The following is an 18,807-nucleotide window of genomic DNA, read 5'->3' on the forward strand; positions in this document are numbered from 1 at the left end:
TACAGAAATGCTGTTTTACTATATATATATAATACAGATTAAAGTAACAAATTCATTGTTAAAAATTAAATAATGGCTATTTCCAAATTATAGAGTTAAAGATGCTATTTATTTTCCTCTGCAAATTTTCAATATTCTCTAAATTGGATATTCTCTATCAAGGGGTGTATATAACTGTTAAAATTAGGGATTTGGGTTTTTTGGTTTTTTTTTTTTTTTGAGACGGAGTCTCGCTATGTCGCCCAGGCTGGAGCGCAGTGGCCGGATCTCAGCTCACTGCAAGCTCCGCCTCCCGGGTTTACGCCATTCTCCTGCCTCAGCCTCCCGAGCAGCTGGGACTACAGGCGCCCGCCACCTCGCCCGGCTAGTTTTTTTTTTTTTTTGTATTTTTTAGTAGAGACGGGGTTTCACTGTGTTAGCCAGGATGGTCTCGATCTCCTGACCTTGTGATCCGCCCGTCTCGGCCTCCCAAAGTGCTGGGATTACAGGCTTGAGCCACCGCGCCCGGCCTTTTTTTTTTTTTTTTTTTGAGTCGGGGTTTCGCTCTTGTTGCCCAGGCTGGAGTGCAATGGCGCTATGTCAGCTCACCACAACCTACATTTCTCGGGTTCAAGCGATTCTCCTGCCTCAGTCTCCCGAGCAGCTGGGATTACAGGCACCCGCCACCATGCCCAGCCGATTTTGTAATCTTTAGTAGAGAGGGGGTTTCTCCATGTTGGTCAGGCTGGTCTCGAACTCCCGACCTCAGGTGATCCGCCTGCGTCGGTTTCCCAAAGTACTGGGATTACAGGCGTGAGCCACCACCGCGTCCAGCCTAAAATTAGGTCTAAAAAAGTCAATGCTAAATTAAATAATTGACCCAAATAACCTAGATTCCAGGTAACTCAACTTTGTTCTTGGAACCCATTCTTCTGATATCCAGGCTGAGGGTAACTTAAAGAATTATAAACTATATTAGAAATAACAACAGAAGACATATATTCCAACAAGAACGTTATAGAGCTGTAATGTTTTTAATTATTAAGCAGAAAGGTCAAGTCTATGTTCAATAACAATATGTTCCTGGGATCAAACAATATGTTCCTTGAGATCAAAAGTTGCATCTTTCATCAAGCAGCCCTTGGGATTAACTGCTTAATAAATGACCCTTATCAGCTATTGTTTTACTGCAGAAGCTACTGCTAAAGGAAAAGACTTCATGATATTAACTCAAGAAAGTGCAAAATGCCTTATAAACAAGCGCACAATTTCCCTCCCAGGTTCCTGTATCTGGAAGGGCCCCCAGTATCTAGATCTTAGACACAGCTGGTTACTAACTGGCTGGTGACCATGGATTCTGAACCTCGGTTTCTCCACCTGTGAAATAACGGGGTTTACCGAGATGGACTGACATGCTACAAAAAGGTTATTTCGACTTCACTTTTATAGGAGTCCAGGGAAGCCTGCACCGGCCAGCTCCACAACCAGGATGGGCGGGAAATCCCCGCAGCGAGATGCAGCCCAGAAAAGCTAGAGGAATATTCAGAGATTTGGCTCAAAGCCTCAGCTCTCCAGCTGACCACCCGGTCTCCTTCCCCAGCTACCCTTGGAAGGACCAAGGGTGGCGGGATGTGGCTGAGTCCCCTCAGTAGAGGAAGGGTCTCGCTGCCCCTCCCCTCATCCCGAAAGGCCTCCAGGGGCAATGCGAAGCGATCGCCTGCTCCCCGGAAGTCCAGCTTCCCCGAAGGTCCCTCCGCGCACCGCCACCCTCACCCTGGGCTCACCAGGGGTCCGGTGCCATCCTGCAGACTCCGCCCGCCGCTCGGACTCTTCCTGCTCTTAGCAGCTGACTACGGCGGCCCGCACGGCTCACTCCCCGCAGTTCGTCCCGTGCGCGACCAGAGCCTGGAGTTTGCAAAGTGAATAACTAGAGCCTAAGAACCATGATCAGAGAAAGGAAAGTGCTCCCCTGGGAACAGTTGGCTGGCGCAATCTACTCCCACTAAGAGATGCGAACAGCTGAGCTCAGTTAAAATTGTTAAATAGAAACTAAGCATTTTCCCAGGAAGGTGGGAGCGCTGCAAGACCTCTGTAGCGGTTACTTAAAAATTTATCCTGCTTCAAAAAAACAAAACAACAAACAAAAAACTAGATTGCGGTGAGACTTGCACGCTTCGTAAACTTACTACAAGCTACTTTAAGTTAACTTTATGATATGTAAATTATACGTCAATAACGCTTTTAAAAAATATATTTAAAATATTTTTTCACGCTGCTTTAAACAGGGGCCTAAAGAAGTATCAATTTTATATATATATGTGTATATATATATATATTTTTTGTAGCAGCCTTCCCATCAGTCCTCTATGCTTGATTACATATTTTTAAAAATGCCATTCATTTGGTGCTTGATTTTAGAGTTACTAAGAAGTCACAGACTCTACACGAGGGGATGGAGGAATTAGTTCTGTGCAGTTAGTGCCATCTCCTAAATTTCCAGAGAAACAGCAGACACAAGAAAGAAGAATCCCACCCTATCTCCCTCCGAGTCCCTATATCCCTTCATTTCCAAGAATGCTAATGAACTCGAATTCGGCAGGCTGGGTTTCTGCGTGGGCGTGGAGCTAGCGCGCATGCGCTCGTCCGTTACCATAACGACCAGAAGACGCTGCACCCGCTAGGGCGGAGAGCAAAGTAAGCAGAACCTCCCAGGGATGGATAACAAAATTTCGCCGGAGGCCCAAGTGGCGGAGCTGGAACTTGACGCCGTGATCGGCTTCAATGGTGAGGCCTCCAGCATCTTTGGGCTGGCTGGTTTAGGAACTCGGAGGACCTGTAGTGCAAACAGGAACAGTGAGACACCGGGGACACCTGAAAGGCAGTGTGGGACAACGGCAGGAGCCCTGGTCAGGGACACACACAGGAGGACCCGCATAGCCTGACCCTCCCCAAGGCCTTGGAGAGTCACTTCCTCGATCCGAGCCTCAGGAAGTGGGATGGTTTTTACCAGCTCTGACAAGAGCCAGCTCCTAAAAGGGACCAAATGCCTCCTCCCCAGGCGGGCCGGATGAGTACGGGTGATTGTAATAACCCTTCTCCCACTAGGTCAGCCCTTCCTGACTCTGAGCCCCACGCCGCCCGCAAAGCGCTAGGCTCCTTCGTAACCACACAGAAAGATGCTGTCTGTGTCGCCCCCGGGACTAGCTAGGAAATCTGCTAAAATCCCACCTGGCGTACCGGTGAGAAGAGGCTAGGAGGGAACGTGTGTTTGGGCAACCCCCCTAAGGGATGATCTTGGTCCTCTAATCCTAAAGAAGGTTTCTAAGTGGTGAGGATTTCAGATCAGAACAGAAGGGAAGCGGACGCCAGGGGGAGCTGAAGCGGAGAGAAAAAGGGTCTGGGACACTCCGCTGAAATCTTATTTGTGACTGCCTGTTGTTTTGAAGATTCTGAGAGGAAAAAGCTGTGGGGTTTTATTGTTCGTTTTGAGGGGTTTTGATTTTTTGAGGGATGAGAAAACAATGAATGATTTTAGGAGAAGCAAAACTTTTCGAAAATGTGTGTTGTGATGCCTGAAAGCTTTAAGAATGTGGATGCAGAACAATCACTGTCTAAAGTTTTAAGCGTACTCTAGGACTTAGCTCTTGACTCTTGGTTTTACTTTAACAGTCTCCGATAGAAAGTGAGTGCTTTATACATTTCGGATATTAGATATCTTGAGAGCTGGTTACATCGTTGAGAAAGAACTGAGCAGCCTACAGGGGGTTGCAAAGCGTCACTTGTTGAGCCAATGTAGAAGCACACACATAGAACTCTGCAACTGAGGCCGGGGGCAGTGGCTCAAGCCTGTAATCCCAGCATTTTGGGAGGCCGAGGCAGTGGATCACCTGAGGTCAGGAGTTCGAGACCAGTCTGGTCAACATGGTGAAACCCCATCTCTACTAAAAATACAAAAATTAGCTGGGCGTGGTGGCACGCACCTGTAATCCCAGCTAATCAGGAGGCTGAGGCAGGAGAATCGCTTGAACCTGGGAGGCGGAGGCTGCAGTGAGCCGAGATCACACAGCTGCACTCCAGCCTGGGCGACAGAGGGAGACTCCGTCCCCCAAAAAAACTCTGCAACTGAATTCGTGCTGTGGTTGTAGAGTTCCAAGCACAAACATATGGTAAGTTATATGCCAATGTCTTCCATGGCAATTACTAATTTTCTTTACCTTTTAGAATGACCCCATATGATCAATTTTTTTTTACCTTGTTGGCTTTATGATAATGTATAGTCTTTCTTTTTCTTTTCTTTCTTTCTTTTTTTTTTTTTTTTTTTTATACGGGGTGTCGCTTTACTCTGTCGCCCAGGCTGGAGTGCAGTGGCGAGATCGCGGCTCACTGCAAGCTCCGCCTCCCGAGTTCAGGCCATTCTCCTGCCTCCGCCTCCCAAGTAGCTGGGACTACAGGCGCCAGCCACTACCCCTGGCTAGTTTTTGTATTTTTAATAGAGATGGGGTTTCACCGTGTTAGCCAGGATGGTCTCAATCTCCTGACCTCGTGATCCACCTGCCTCGGCCTCCCAAAGTGCTGGGATTACAGGTGTGAGCCACCGTGCCTGGCTGCATTATTTCTCATAACTAAATATTAGAAACAACCAAAATCTTCGTCAAAAGTGGAAAGGACAAATCAATTGTAGTATATTGTATTCATACAATTTAATTCCTCTGCAAGAATTGAAAAGAATGAACTACTGCTATATACAACAACATGGATGGATCTCACAAACATGATGTTAACCAAAAAAGCCAGATACAAAAGAGTACAGATTGTATTGTTCCATTCATATAAAGTTTTAAAAGGAGGGAATTGAATCTACAGGAATAAAAGTCAGAACAGTGACAACCTTTCAGGAGATAGAGACTGGGAGAAGGAGCACGGGAGACCTCTGGGTGTGCTCATGTTCTACTTCTTGAGCTGGGCTATAAACAGATGTGTTTACTTAAAACAAAAAAAATCGCAAGATCTACAAATTTAGAAAAGGAGAGGAGACTGATTTCTTTTAAAGGGTTGTGTCCTGTAAGGTGGCCATCCTACAGGCTGGGAAGCGTGCCTCAGGCCAAGGCCAGAGACAGGCACTTCAAAGGAGGAAGCGTTGGGGTAGGAGCTTTATGTTGAACTGATTGTCTAAACATACATATTCACGCCGGCTGTAGTGGCTCACACCTGTAATTCCAGCACTTTGGGAGGCCAAAGCGGGTAGATCACCTGAGGTCAGGAGTTCGAGACCATCCTGGTCCAACATGGTGAAACCCCATCTGTACTAAAAATACAAAAATTAGCCAGGCGTGGTGGTAGGTACCTGTAACCCCAGCTTCTTGGGAGGCTGAGGCAGGAGAATCCCTTGAACTTGGGAGGCGGAGGTTGCAGTGAGCTGAGATCATGCCACTGCACTCCAGCCTGGGGGACAGAGCAAGACTCTGTCTCAATAAATAAACAAACAAACAAACATACATACATACATATTCATCAGGTTATAGGAGGAGCTATGAATACTTATGAAGGTGGTCCTGACACATGTATATTGAACAAACATTGATGTAATATATGACCCATGTTCACCTTGGGATGGAGACGTAATATTTAAATATATTACAATTAGGTCCTATATGTCAAAAGGCCTTTTCAGGACACGAAGGCACATGAAGTGGGAAGCCTCAGTAAACTGGCCAGAGGCAGTCCGTGGTGAGTGGTCTTCTTACCAGGAGAACATTATGGAAATCAGTCTGCTGTCCGATCAAAACTGTTCTTATGGCGGGTTGAACAGGGCTTCAGTTAGTAAGTGCCTATGAACTCGACGGGTTGCAGTTGTTTTCATATTGTTTATCTCGAGATAAGTGCTTGTTTAGCAGCCAAAGGAAAAGAAAAACCTTGTGGCAGTGCATAATTTATTTTATTTATTTTTTTGAGATGGCAGAGTCTCGCTCTGGCACGATCTCAGCTGACTACAACCTCCACCTCCTGGATTCAAATTTTCTCCTGCCTCAGCCTCACGCCTGGCTAATTTTTGTGTTTTCAGTAGAGACGGGGTTTCACCATGTTGGCCAGGCTAGTCTCCAATTCCTGACCTTAGGTGATCCACCCGCCTTGGCCTCCCAAAGTGCTGGGATTACAGGCGTGAGCCACCGCACCCAGCCATAGGGTGGAGGGGTGCATGGCCTTAGGTCCTGTTTATACTTTGGTATCTTATTGCCACACAGAGTCTGTTTCTGTCAATATTATGATCTCTATTTTAACATTAATGCTGATCAGTTGTGTCTAAACCACAAAAGAGAGGGGGTATAATGAGGCATGTCTGACCTCCCATTCCGTCAAGGCTGGGCACTCAGCTTTAAGGTGTTTTGGGGGTCCCTTTGTCCAAAAGGGGATCTGTTCAGTCAGTGGCTGGGGTGGGGCAGCATGGGGATTGGAGAGTTTAGAATTTTATTTTTAGTTTACAAAAGTTATTGAGTTTTCTGTATTTTGTCTTCACTAAAAAATGTTTATGTTAAAAAGCTATCCTAGCTCTCAAAAAAAAAGAGAGAGAGAGAGAGAAAAGGCAGAACTTTCATAAGGTTTGGGAGAAAAGATCTTGACTAGGAGTCAGCGGGTAAAGATTGAAGACAGAATATTTCAGGTTATAACTATGGGGGGTGGGGGGGCAAAGGATGAAAAGTGGAGAGTGCAGGGCCTGGTTGCAGAATGGCAAATAGCTTGGTGTGGCTTCAGTATCAGGGACTGGCAGGATAATGCAGGAAAGAGAAGGTGGAATTAGATTTCAGAGTCCTTAAATGCCAAGTGATTGAGTTTAGACTTCAGATGGAAACAAATTAGAAACAAAAGCAAGGCCCCTTTTTTCATTGCAACACTGAAACTCACTGTAGTGTTACATTATTCAACTTGAATTTTTTTTGAGATGGAGTCTCACCCTGTCGCCCAGGCTGGAGTGCAGTTGTGCAATCTTGGCTCACTGCAACCTCCGCCTCCTGGGTTCAAGAGATTCTCCTGCCTCAGCCTCCCAAGTAGCTGGGATTACAAGCATCTGCCACCATGCCTGGCTAACTTTCGTATTTTTAATAGAGACAGTGTTTCACCACGTTGGCCAGGCTGATCTTGAACTCCTGATCTCAGGTGATCCACACACCTGGGCCTCCCAAAGTGCTGGGATTACAGGCATGAGTCACCGCAACTGGCCTTAAACTTGAATTTTAACTTTATGGTATCAATATGTAACTGTACTCGACACTTGTAGGTATTGTATTTTGACAGGAATTACTTAAGCAAACCAAATAAAAATGTGTTAAAAACATTTAATAAAATTATAGTTATTAAGGATTTGGTCACATTCATCCATTGACTGGAGTAGGTAGCCCATGATTTTCCTATTATGGTATACAAAGAGTTCTTATAAACTAAAAACAGCAACAACAACAAAATAGATCAGGAGTCTACTAACTATAGCCCATGGGCCAAATCTGGCCCACTGCCTGTTTTTGTAAATAAAGTTTTACTGCAATGTAGCTATGCCTGTTTGTTTATGTATCGTCTATGGCTGCTTTTATACCACACTAGCAGAGATGAGTAGTTGCAAGAGACCATATTGCCCACAAAGCCTAAAATATTTACTCCCTGGACCTTATTTAAAAAAAAAAAAAAAAAAAAAAAGGCCAGACAGACCCTGCAAATAGGTAATGGGCAAAGAAATATAAATGGCTATTAGCTCAAAAAGCTAAAAAATGCTGTTAAAGATCATGCGCGGTGGCTCACACCTGTAATCTCAGCACTTTGGGAAGTTGAGGCGGGAAGATTCTTTGAGGCTGTGAGTTCGAGACCAGCCTAGGCAACATGGTGAAACCCCATCTCTATAAAAAACACAAAAAATTAGCCAGCCATGGCGGTAGTCCCAGCTATTTGAGAGGCTGAGGTGGGAGGATCACCTGAGCCCAGGAGGTAGAGGCTGCAGTGAGCCATCATTGTACCACTGCACTCCAGCCTGGGCAACAGAGTGAGACCTTGTCAAAAAAAAAAAAAAAAAAAAAAAACTATTAAAAAACTATTAAAGCTTCTCAAACTGGCAAAGGTAAAAAAAACAACAACAACAACAAAAAAAAACGGGTAATGTAGTAAGGTGAGAATAAGAAATGATTCTCAATTACTATTGCCAGTATTAATTTTACAACCTTTTTGAAGGCCAGTTTTATAGTATCTATTACAATTTTTAATGAGGATAATCTTTGAGCTTTTAAGAACTTGAATCACTTATTCAAGTTTTCAAAGTTATGTACAATGAAGTTCACTGTAATATTGTCTATAATGGCTGAAACATTGGAAGAAACAACCCAAATGTCCATTGGTAAGAAGTTTTAAAAAATTATGCTCCTGAAATGTTTTTGAACTAGACAGAAGTGGTGGTTGCACAGCATTGTGAATGCACTAAATGCCACTGAACTGTTCGCGTTAAAATAGTTGATTTTATGTTGTGTGAATTTCACTCCAATAATTTAAACATTGTATTCCTTTTGTGCAATTCAATACTGTATAATCCTTAAGAAAAATGGGATAGATGTATATAAACCAATGAGGAAAGATGTCAGAGACATGTTAAGTATAAAATGCAATTTGCCATACAGTGTGTATGATATGATCCTATTACAGTTTGAAGGGTACGCATGTTTGAGAGAGAGAGAGGGCATAGAGAGAGAGGAGAGAGAGGGAGGGACAGAGGGAGACAGGGAGGGAGAGAAGGAGGGAGAGAGAGAGAAAATGGAGTGTGTGTGAGTAAGTCTGGAGAAGAGAGCAAAGAATATGAATTGTAGTGGACATGCGTAGTTTTAGTTACTCCATATCTGAATACTATTCTATTTGAGAAGTATCCCAAGATAGGTAGGAGCTGGTTCTATTGCTTTAGTGAGAGCCTAAAAGGGCCACATAGTTTCTCTCCTAATTCCTTGGCAGTCAGTTGAGAGATGTAACATAATTGGCTCAGCCAATCAGACATTCCACTCAGCAGTTCCACTCTTATAGGAGTGATACAAAGGAGCAGAGCATCTTGGGAGTCAAATACTGCATTGAGCATTGAGCAGTGTGGCCATGAGAGGTCTTTAGTTCATGTCACTTGGTCTCGCCTTGCTATTAGTTCTGCCTGTTTTTCAAGTGTGATCCAAACTTCCTGCCAGTTGTGTGAGCGATATGTATTCCTTCCATATAATTCTTTTTCTGCTACATTTAGCCAGAGTTGACTCTTCTAGTTTGCAACCAAGAACCAAAAATAAATCTGAAGAAATACACACCTGCATGTTATAAGGTTATCTCTGGGCAGGTTACACACCTAAGAGTAGAGTAGCTGGCTCCTGGGGCATGTACGCATTCAAGCATCATCAACAAAGACAAATTGTTTTCCAAAGCAATTAGACCAATTTACTCTCCCACCAAGCATTTTATGAGCGTTCCCTTTGTTCCACATCAACACTGATGCCTGGTACTGTCAGTCATCTTAATTTTAGCCATTTTGGTGGATATGACATGGTATCTCATTTCGGACATAATTTACATTTTCCTGGTTACTTATGATGTTGCATCTCTTTTTGTATATCTATTTGGTTTTGAATTTCCTTCAGCATAAACTGGCTATCCATATCGTTTGCCCATTTTTCTATTGAGAAGCCTATGTTTTCCTTATTGCCTTGTAGGAGTTCTTCGTATATTATGGAGATGATCTATTGTATACATTGAAAATATCTTCTTGTTTGCATTTTTCTCTTCATCCTTCCAATAACAATGTCTTTTGTCATTAAATTATTTATTTATTTATTTTTGAAAGGGTCTCACTCTGTCACCCAGGCTATAGTGCAGTGGCACAATCCTCAGTTCACTGCAACATCCACCTCCGAGGTTTAAGCGATTCTCCTGCCTCAGCCTTTCAAGTAGCTGGGATTATAGGTGTCCACCATCACACCCGGCTAATTTTTATATTTTTAGTAGAGACAGGGTTTCACCATATTGGCCAGGCTGGTCTCAAACTCCTGGTCTCAAGTGTTCTGCCTGCCTCGGCCTCGCAAAGTGCTGGGATTACAGGCATGAGCCACCCAGCCCGGCCTAGATGTTTTTCATTTTTAACATAACTGGGTAAATATATCAGCCTTTTCTTTTATGATTTGTTCTTTTTGTGTCGTAGTTAGAAAGCCATTTCTTACACTTTTTGTATACGTCATCTTGTTTTTCACATTTAGGCCTTTGATCTACCTGGATGATATTATTTGTGTAAGGTGTGAATTGTGAATCTAAGTTTAATTTTTCCATATGGATAGCCATATGATTGTTTATAAAGAACCTGCAATTAGAAAAAGTAAAAATATTTTTAGTAGGAGTAGATCACCGCAAAGACATAAACCTTAGTATTATAGGAACATACTGCATAAAAAAGGAATGCTCAATTAAAATGAAAAGAATCATTTATTCAATAATTACATTTGGCCATTTGAGCAAAAATAATCCATTTAGTTACAGGAATCACATAAAGCACCAAAATAAATTCCAGAGGGAGTTAAATATAAAAGAAGCATTCATTTTAAAACAAGAAGATTATATTAATAAATATTTATGACTCTTTTGATGGAGAAGGAGATAGCAACAAAAAAGATTTTTCAAAACCCAAGAATAAATGTAATAAGAAATGAGTGAGATCTTTACGAGAAAAAAATGGAAAATGCTACTAGAAGACATAAAAGGGGACTTATCAAGAAACATACCCTGTTTTTAAAATAGAGGTATTTTATATTATTATAAAAATTACTTTTCCTTAGGTTAGTCTGTACATTTAATACTATCTTACTAAAAACACAATCATGAATTTTAAATAGCCAAGGTGACATGAAAGTTTATATTGTAAAATAAACAGGAAGAACAATCAAAAAAATTCTAACCATAGGTGAGTAGTAATGGAGGACCTCGGTCTGTTTCATATTAAAATATATTACAAGGGTTTATCATTGTTGAGATGGTTCTTGGTGTAACCAAAATCAGGTTTGGGCCACTTGTCACTTGAAAGCTAAAAACTCAAGAGATGAGCTTTGCTGAAAGGAAGGTTAGCTTTATTGAGGAAGCCAGCAACCCAGGGGAGGCAATAAACTAGCGTTCAAAGACCACCTCACCGAGTTGAGTCTCTGGATCAGGGAAATTAGAGGAAATAATGATCAAAGCATTTTTATGAAACTCGCGCAGTCTCAGATAGGCAGTTAGTCAATATTCTGGGGCCTTCTGCAGATGTCATCTGCCTGTTCTTACCAGGCTGGTCAGCCCGTTCCCAGAGTTGTTGGTCAGTGTGTTGTCTTTTACTTTTGCTGAAGGTCCTGTTCTCCTGAAACTGTTTTTAGTGAATAATCTACCAACTCAAGCAAAACAGTAATTGCATTCAAGCAAACAAACTTTTCTCTAACATGGAAGCAATAGTGTTACCTTGGCAGATATTTGGAGTAGAGGAGCTGCCTGTGGAAAGAGGCGTCACCATGAAAGGTCCCAGGCTCTCCAGAGCACCTGCTGGGCACTCAGAACTGAAACGGAAATTAAAAAAAAATTCTTTTCCTGGTTATATCGAGGCATACTTGATATATTAAAGTTGTCTCAATTCAAAGTGTATAACGTAATGTGTTGATATACATACACATGCTGAAATGATGTCTACAATCAAACTAATTCACATATTCACCTCACATAGTTACTTTTTGTGTGTGATGAAAACAATTAAGATCAACTCTTTTAGCAAATTTCAAATATACAATGCAGTATTATTATTATTTATTTTTTATTTTTTTTATTTTCTGAGATGAAGTTTTGCTCTTGTCACCCAGGCTGGAGTGCAATAGTGCAATCTCAGCTCACTGAACCTCCGCCTCACAGGTTCCAGTGATTCTCCTGCCTCAGCCTCCCAAGTAGCTGGGATTACGGGCGCCCGCCACCACGCCCAGCTGCCTTTTTGTAGTTTTAGCAGAGACGGGGTTTCACCATGGTGGCCAGGCTGGTCTTGAACTCCTGACCTCAGGTGATCTGCCCGCCTTGGCCTCCCAAAGTGCTGGGATTCCAGGAGTGAGCCACCGCGCCTGGCCACAATGCAGTATTATTAACTGTGACCATGCTGTACATTAGGTCTCTAGAACTTCTTTATCCTGCGTAGCGGACCTTTGCACCCTTTAACCAACATCTCTTCATTCCCCCACCCCTAGCAAACACCATTCTACTCTCTGCTTTTATACATTTGGCTTTTTCAGGTTCCACATCTCAGTGAGATCACCATGCAGTATTTGCCTTTCTGTGTCTGGCTTCACTTAGCATAATGTCCTCCGGGTTCATTTAAAAAAAAAAAAAGAATTAAGGACCTGAATAGATAATCCTCAAAAGAAGACATACAAATGGGCAACGGGTATATAAAAAGGTACTCGACATCACTAGGTATCGGGGAAATGCAAATCAAAGCCCAAATGAGATATCACCTCACACCTGTTAGAATGGCTATTATCACACAGACCAAAGACAACAAGCTGGCGAGAATGTGGAGAAAGGGGATCCCCTGTCCGCTGTTGGTGGGAATGTAAATTGGTGCAGCCATTATGGAAAAGAGTATAGAGTTTCCTCAATTAAAAAGAAAACTACCAGATGATCTAGCAATCCCACTTATGGGTACAAGGAAATGAAATCAGTATATGGAAGAAATATTTGCACCTCTATGATCTGTTCAGTGCTATGATCAGCACTATTTGCAATAGTCAAGATGTGGAAACAACCTAAATGTCCATCAACAGATGAATGAATAAAGAAAATGTCACACACACACAGGCACACACAGTGTTTTATATATATACACACACATCCACAGAGAGAGAGAGAGAGAGACTCGCTCTGGTTTTTTATTTATTTATTTGTTTATTTATTTTATTTTGAGACAGAGTCTCACTCTCGCCCAGGCTGGAGTGCAGTGGTGCCATCTTGGCTCACTGCAAGCTCCGCCTCCCGGGTTCACGCCATTCTCCTGCCTCAGCCTCCCGAGTAGCTGGGACTACAGGCGCCCGCCACCTTGCCTGGCTAATTTTTTCGTATTTTTAGTAGAGACAGGGTTTCACCATGTTGGCCAGGACAATCTTGATCTCCTGACCTCGTGATCCGCCCGCCTCCGCCTCCCAAAGTGCTGGGGTTACAGGCGTGAGCCACCGCGCCTGGCCACGCAATGTAATATTACTTAGCCTTTAAAAAGAAGGAAATCATGCCATTTGTAAAGACATGGATGAACCTGGAGAATATTATAGGCCAGGTGAAGTAAAATAGGCCAAATTTTTATCTTTACCCAACCTTTGCCTGAGGTAGTTGACTCGCGTTCTCCCTATGTCTGTGCGTTCACCCAAGCAGGCTGCTCATGCTCCATGCACTCACGCTTTTTAGGATTACGAGAATTGGCCGTAGGCCTTGCTGGAGCAGCATCAGCATCACTTAGGAGCTTATGAGAAATACAGAATCTCAACCCCTTCTCAGACCTGAAATAGGAATCTGCATTTTAACAGGATCCATCAGGAATTTTTATAAACATCAAAGTTTAAGAAGTGATTACTAGATATACCTTGTTGTCAGTGAAATAAAATTACATATTTCCCCAACTTATTTTAGCTGAACTAAGGCTTATTTTAAAAGTGTTGGCTGGGCGTGGTGGTTCACGCCTGTAATCCCAGCACTTTGGGAGGCTGAAGTGGGCGGATCATGAGAACAGGAGTTCAGGACCAGCCTGACCAATATGGTGAAACCCCGGCTCTACTAAAAATACAAAAAAAAAAAAAAAAAAAAAAATTAGCTGGATGTGGTGGCAGGTGCCTGTAATCCCAGCTACTCGGGAGGCTGAAGCAGGAGAATCACTTGAACTCAGGAGGTGGAGCTTGCAGTGAGCCAAGTCTGCACCGTTGCACTCCAGGCTGGGCGACAAGAGCAAGACTGTCTCAAAAAAAAAAAAAGAAGTGTTGTCTTTTGTACTCAAGGAGAAAATTCCCAGCCACTTCTGCAGCTGATTATTATTACTGTGCATCTCTCTCTTTTAGGACATGTGCCCACTGGTCTCAAATGCCATCCTGACCAGGAGCATCTGATTCTTCCTCTTGGTTGCACAATCCTCATTCAGGCAATAAATACTCAAGAGCAGAACTTCCTACAGGGTCACGGCAACAATGTCTCCTGCGTGGCCATCTCCAGGTCCGGACAGTACATCGCCTCCGGACAAGTCACATTCATGGGGTTCAAGGTGAATACAGTGAAAACAACTCATTGTCAATTTATCTAGTGGTGCCTCTCTAGAAGAATTACTCCGCCACAAGTTGTTAGTCCTATGTGGCAATGTGCTTTATTCTTCCTTCTTCTTCCTCTTGACTTCTCTTTTAACTCATCTTCATTCCGTCAGACCGGGAGTGAAGGACTCTGATGATTTCGCACCCAAGGTTGCAGCTTGTGACCGATAATGCTCACAAAGTTTCTGCTTAAAGCTGTTTCCATTGTGTTGCTATCACGTTTGTAGAACTGGATCTGATTTCTAGAAAAGTGATAGAACAGGTCGGGCGCAGCAGCTTACACCTGTAATCCCAGCACTTTGGGAGGCTGAGACGGGCAGATCACCTGAGGTCAGGAGTTTGAGACCAGCCTGGCCAACCTGGTGAAACCCCGTCTCTACTACAAATACAAAATTAGCCGGGTGTGGTGGTGGTGTGTGCCTGTAATCCCAGCTACTCAGGAGGCTGAGATAGGGAGAATTGCTTGAACCCAAGAGGTGGAGGTTGCAGTGAGCAAAGATCATGCCACTGCACTCCAGCGTGGGCAAAAAAGAGCGTGACTCTGTCTCAAAAAAAATAAAAAAGAAAAAAAGAAAAGTGACAGTACTAATTGTTTTTCACCAAGAAGGGTAGTCATCTCCTCAGATGGTTTTAATGCCTCCCTATGATCTGACGGTGTGTTCTTGCCCCCAGGCAGATATCATTTTGTGGGATTATAAGAAAAGAGAGCTGCTTGCTCGGCTGTCCCTTCACAAGGGCAAAATTGAAGCTCTGGCCTTTTCTCCAAATGATTTGTACTTGGTATCACTAGGAGGCCCAGATGACGGAAGGTAATGAACTAAACATATTTACTTATTTTCTTTATTTTTTTTTAACTTTTATTTTAGGTTCAGAGGTACATGTGCAGGTTTTTTATATAGGTAAACTTAAGTCACAGTTATACAGATTATTTCATCAACCAGGTGCTCAGCCTAGTACCCAGTAGTTATTTTTTGTGATCCTCTCCCTCCTCCCACCCTCCACCCTCAAGCAGGCCCCAGTGTCTGTGTTCCCTTCTATGCGTTCATGTGTTCTCATCATTTAGCTCCCACTTATAAGTAAGAGCATGTGGTATTTGGTTTTCTATTTCTACATTAGGTTGCTAAGGATAATGGCCTCCAGCTCCATCTACATTCCTGTAATGGACATGATCTCATTCTTTTTTATGGCTGCATAGTATTACATGATGTATATGTACCACATTTTCTTTATCCAGTCTACCATTGATGAGCATTTAGGTTGAAATCATGTCTTTGCTATTGTGAATAGTGCTGTGATGCACATACAATCAGATATGTCTTTGTGGTAGAACTATGTACATTCCTTTGAGTATGTAGCCAGTAATGGGATTGCTGGATTTAATGATAGTTCTGTTTGCAGTTCTCTGAGCAATTACCACCCTGCTTTCCACAATGGTTCAACTAATCTACACTCCCACCAACAGTGTATAAGCATTCCCCTTTCTTTGCAACCTCACCAGCATCTGTTATTTTTTGACTTTTTAATAATGGTTGTTCTGACTGATATGAGATGATTATCTCACTGTGGTTTTGATTTGCATTTCTCTAATGACCAGTGGTATTGAGCCTTTTTTCCTATGCTTGTTGGCTGCATGTATGTCTTCTTTTGCAAAGTGTTCACGTCCTTTACCTGCTTTTTAATGGGGTTTTTGTTTCTTCTTATAAATTTATTTAAGTTCTGTACAGATGCAAGATACTTTCTCAGATGCCAAGTGTGCAATATTTGCATATTTTCTGCCAGGTGTATTTCCAGAAGTGACAAGGGTCCTGTCCCCTCTAATGTTCTCTCTTGGCCCGTCTATATTTCAGTGTGCATTGTCTGAAAAGCCTTTGAGAAAAATACCCTCAAAGAGTGGTTTTCGAACTTGGCTGCTTGTTGAGATCACCCGGGCGGCTTCAGGGAATCACTGGTGCCTGGGTGTGCCTTCAGAGAGTCCAATTTGATTGGCCTGAGCTCTAAGATTTATACAAGCTTCCCAGTACTGTGTTGAACAAAAGTGGCCAGAGTGAGCATCTGTAAGGAACATGGCTGTGCTTTGGTCAAGGAGAGGCCAAGGAAGGATGTTTACATCCTGCGTGACTCAGCAAGTTTAGAGCGCAGGCATATAATTCCACTGCTAACACAGCCTTGTAGCCATAACATGGGAAAGGCCATCACTTGGCTCTACACCACTATTGTCTGTTAAAGGTATAATTGCCCTGTGGACACTGTGCAGGTGCCCTGGCGCCCAGAGAAAGAGAGAGAGAGCCAGAGCTGTCCATCTTTGCAGATGGACAAAGGGGAGCCAGGACACAGCTCAGCTCACTCGTGCCCAGAGAGGCAAAGAGTTAAGCTGCTGACCCTGAAGCCAGGGTAGAGCTGGCTGCGCAGCTGTATGTGGGAGCTGCCAGCTCAAGAAGCACAGGCAGGGCGGACAGTGTGAGAAAGCTGTTGATGAGGGCTGCTGCTGAATAAAATCATCTTCCACCTGCCTACAGTCCCCAAGTGTTCTTCCTGCTCATCCACCCACTCCCCTCGGACTTCAGCACGGGCTGGACCCAGACCCTGGGATCGGACAGCATCCATATCTTGTTTCAGGTCTTAGTGGAAAGGCTTTCAATTTCACCCCATTCAGTGTGATATTAGCTGTGGGTTTGTCACATAAGGTCTTTATCATGTTGAGGTATGTTCCTTCCATATTCCATACCCAACAGAATATTTTTTTTAGCCACAGAAAATAATTTTTTTTTTTTTTTTGAGATGGAGTTTTACTCCTGTTGCCCAGGCTGGAGTTCTATGGCGCAATCTCGGCTCACTGCAATCTCTGCCTCCCAGGTTCAAACAATTCTCCTGCCTCAGCTTCCCGAGTAGCTAGGAGCTGGGATTACAGGCATGCGTCACCACGCGTGGCTAATTTTGTAAATTTTTTTTTTTTTTTTTTTTTTCAGTAGAGATAGGGTTTCTCCATGTTGGCCAGGCTGGTCTCAAGCTCCTGACCTCGGGTGATCCACCCGCCTCAGCCTCCCAAAGTGCAGGGATTACGGGTGTGAGCCACCGTTCCTGGCCAAGACTTTTTTTTCTTTTTTTTTTAAGAACGAGCTCTTGTCATTGCAGCAACATGAATGTAACTGGAGGTGATTATATTCAATGGAATAAGCCAGGCACAGAAACAAATATCTCATGTTCTCACTCATATCTGGGAGTTAAAAAAAAGTAGCTCTCACAGAGGGAGAGAGTGGTTAGCAGAGGCTGGGAAGGGAAGGAGGTGGGGGGATAAGAGAAGTTGGTTAATGGGTACAAAAATACACTTACATAGAAAGAATACATGCTAGTATTCAATCATATGGCAGGAAAATGATAATCATTCAGTGAATATTTCAAAATAGCTGGAAGAATTGTAATATTCTCCACACAAAGATAAACGTTTGAGGTGATGGATATCCCAACCACTCTGATTTGATCATTACACATTGTATACAGGTATCAAAATATCACTGCATCCCACAAATATGTACAGCTCTGGTGTAGCTGTAAAAAAGTGTCCCAGATGATTCTAACGTGCATTAGATATGAGATCCATTGCTGAAAAGAAGGACACCATCCCCATCATCATTGTCATGAAAGACAACAGCTACATTTTTAAAGCACATAAAATACATGGCAGGCATGACCTGAAGGTTTTTATTGCATTGTCTAAATTAAGTCCCACATCAGTTTCAAGAGGTGGAAGCTATCTGTGCCAGGTGACAAGTAAGGAGCCAGCTGCTGAGTGACAGACCTGGAAGACAAACCCTAGCAGCATGACTCCAGAGGCTGCGCCTTGAACTTGCATTGCCAAGACATGATCTTTGCCCTTGAGTTAACTCACAGTCAAGTTGTTAGGCAGAGAACAGAAAGGAAACTGAAAAAAAAGAAGTATATTTAAAGTATATTAGGAAGAACTGGCCAGGTGCAGTGGCTCACACCTATAATCCCAGCACTTTGGGAGGCCAAAGCAGGCAGATCACCTGAGGTCAGGAGTTTGAGACCAACCTGGTCAACCTGGTGAATCACTGGCTCTACTAAAAACACAAAATTTAGCCGGGCGTAATGCCAGTACCTGTAATCCCAGCTACTTGGGAGGCTGAGGCAGGAGAATCGCTTGAACCTGGGAGGCAGAGGTTGCAGTGAGTGGAGATCGCACCACTGCACTCCAGCCTGGGCGACAGAGCGAGACTCCAGTTAAAAACAAATAAATAAACAAACAAACAAAATATATTAGGAAGAACAATCAATGCAGTACATATTCCTATGTAAATGTCAAAGGAACACAATCTGCAGAAGAAAAATAATAACACCTGAGGTTTGTATGGGATTTAATACTTCAGTACACTTCTATGTATATTTTCTTATTTGAGCTTCATAGGTTTATTACAAAGGAAATTTATATTTGTGTATAGTTATATAATGATAGTCCTTCTCTTACTATATAGCA

General features: G+C 43.0%; 2 protein-coding genes across 5 annotated transcripts in view; one reads left to right on the top strand and one right to left on the bottom strand.

Moving 5' to 3' along the window:
- Positions 1–1,930, bottom strand: part of STX8 (syntaxin 8) — a 313,076-nt gene extending 311,146 nt beyond the window's left edge. For 2 of the 3 annotated variants that reach the window (XR_002726115.3, XM_023190863.2), the window contains exon 1: positions 1,764–1,818. Coding sequence is in view for 2 of the 3 variants with exons in the window: in XM_023190863.2 (XP_023046631.1) it covers positions 1,764–1,780 (17 nt within the window). In the remaining variant the exon portion in view is untranslated. Of the gene's footprint in view, positions 1–1,763 lie in introns of all 3 variants that reach the window. The other variant, XM_023190864.2, reaches the window with a different exon arrangement.
- Positions 1,931–2,639: 709 nt separating this feature from the next.
- The window catches only part of CFAP52 (cilia and flagella associated protein 52), a 60,259-nt gene continuing 44,091 nt past the window's right edge, over positions 2,640–18,807 (top strand). The window contains exons 1-3 of one of the 2 annotated variants that reach the window (XM_023190893.2): positions 2,640–2,763; positions 14,073–14,272; positions 14,988–15,124. In XM_023190893.2, coding sequence (XP_023046661.1) covers positions 2,694–2,763; positions 14,073–14,272; positions 14,988–15,124 — 407 coding nt within the window. In that variant the 5' untranslated portion in view covers positions 2,640–2,693. The remainder of the gene's footprint in view (positions 2,764–14,072; positions 14,273–14,987; positions 15,125–18,807) is intronic. The other variant, XM_023190894.2, reaches the window with a different exon arrangement.

Source organism: Piliocolobus tephrosceles, chromosome 16 (genome assembly GCF_002776525.5).
Source record: "Piliocolobus tephrosceles isolate RC106 chromosome 16, ASM277652v3, whole genome shotgun sequence".
Classification (NCBI taxonomy): domain Eukaryota; kingdom Metazoa; phylum Chordata; class Mammalia; order Primates; family Cercopithecidae; genus Piliocolobus; species Piliocolobus tephrosceles.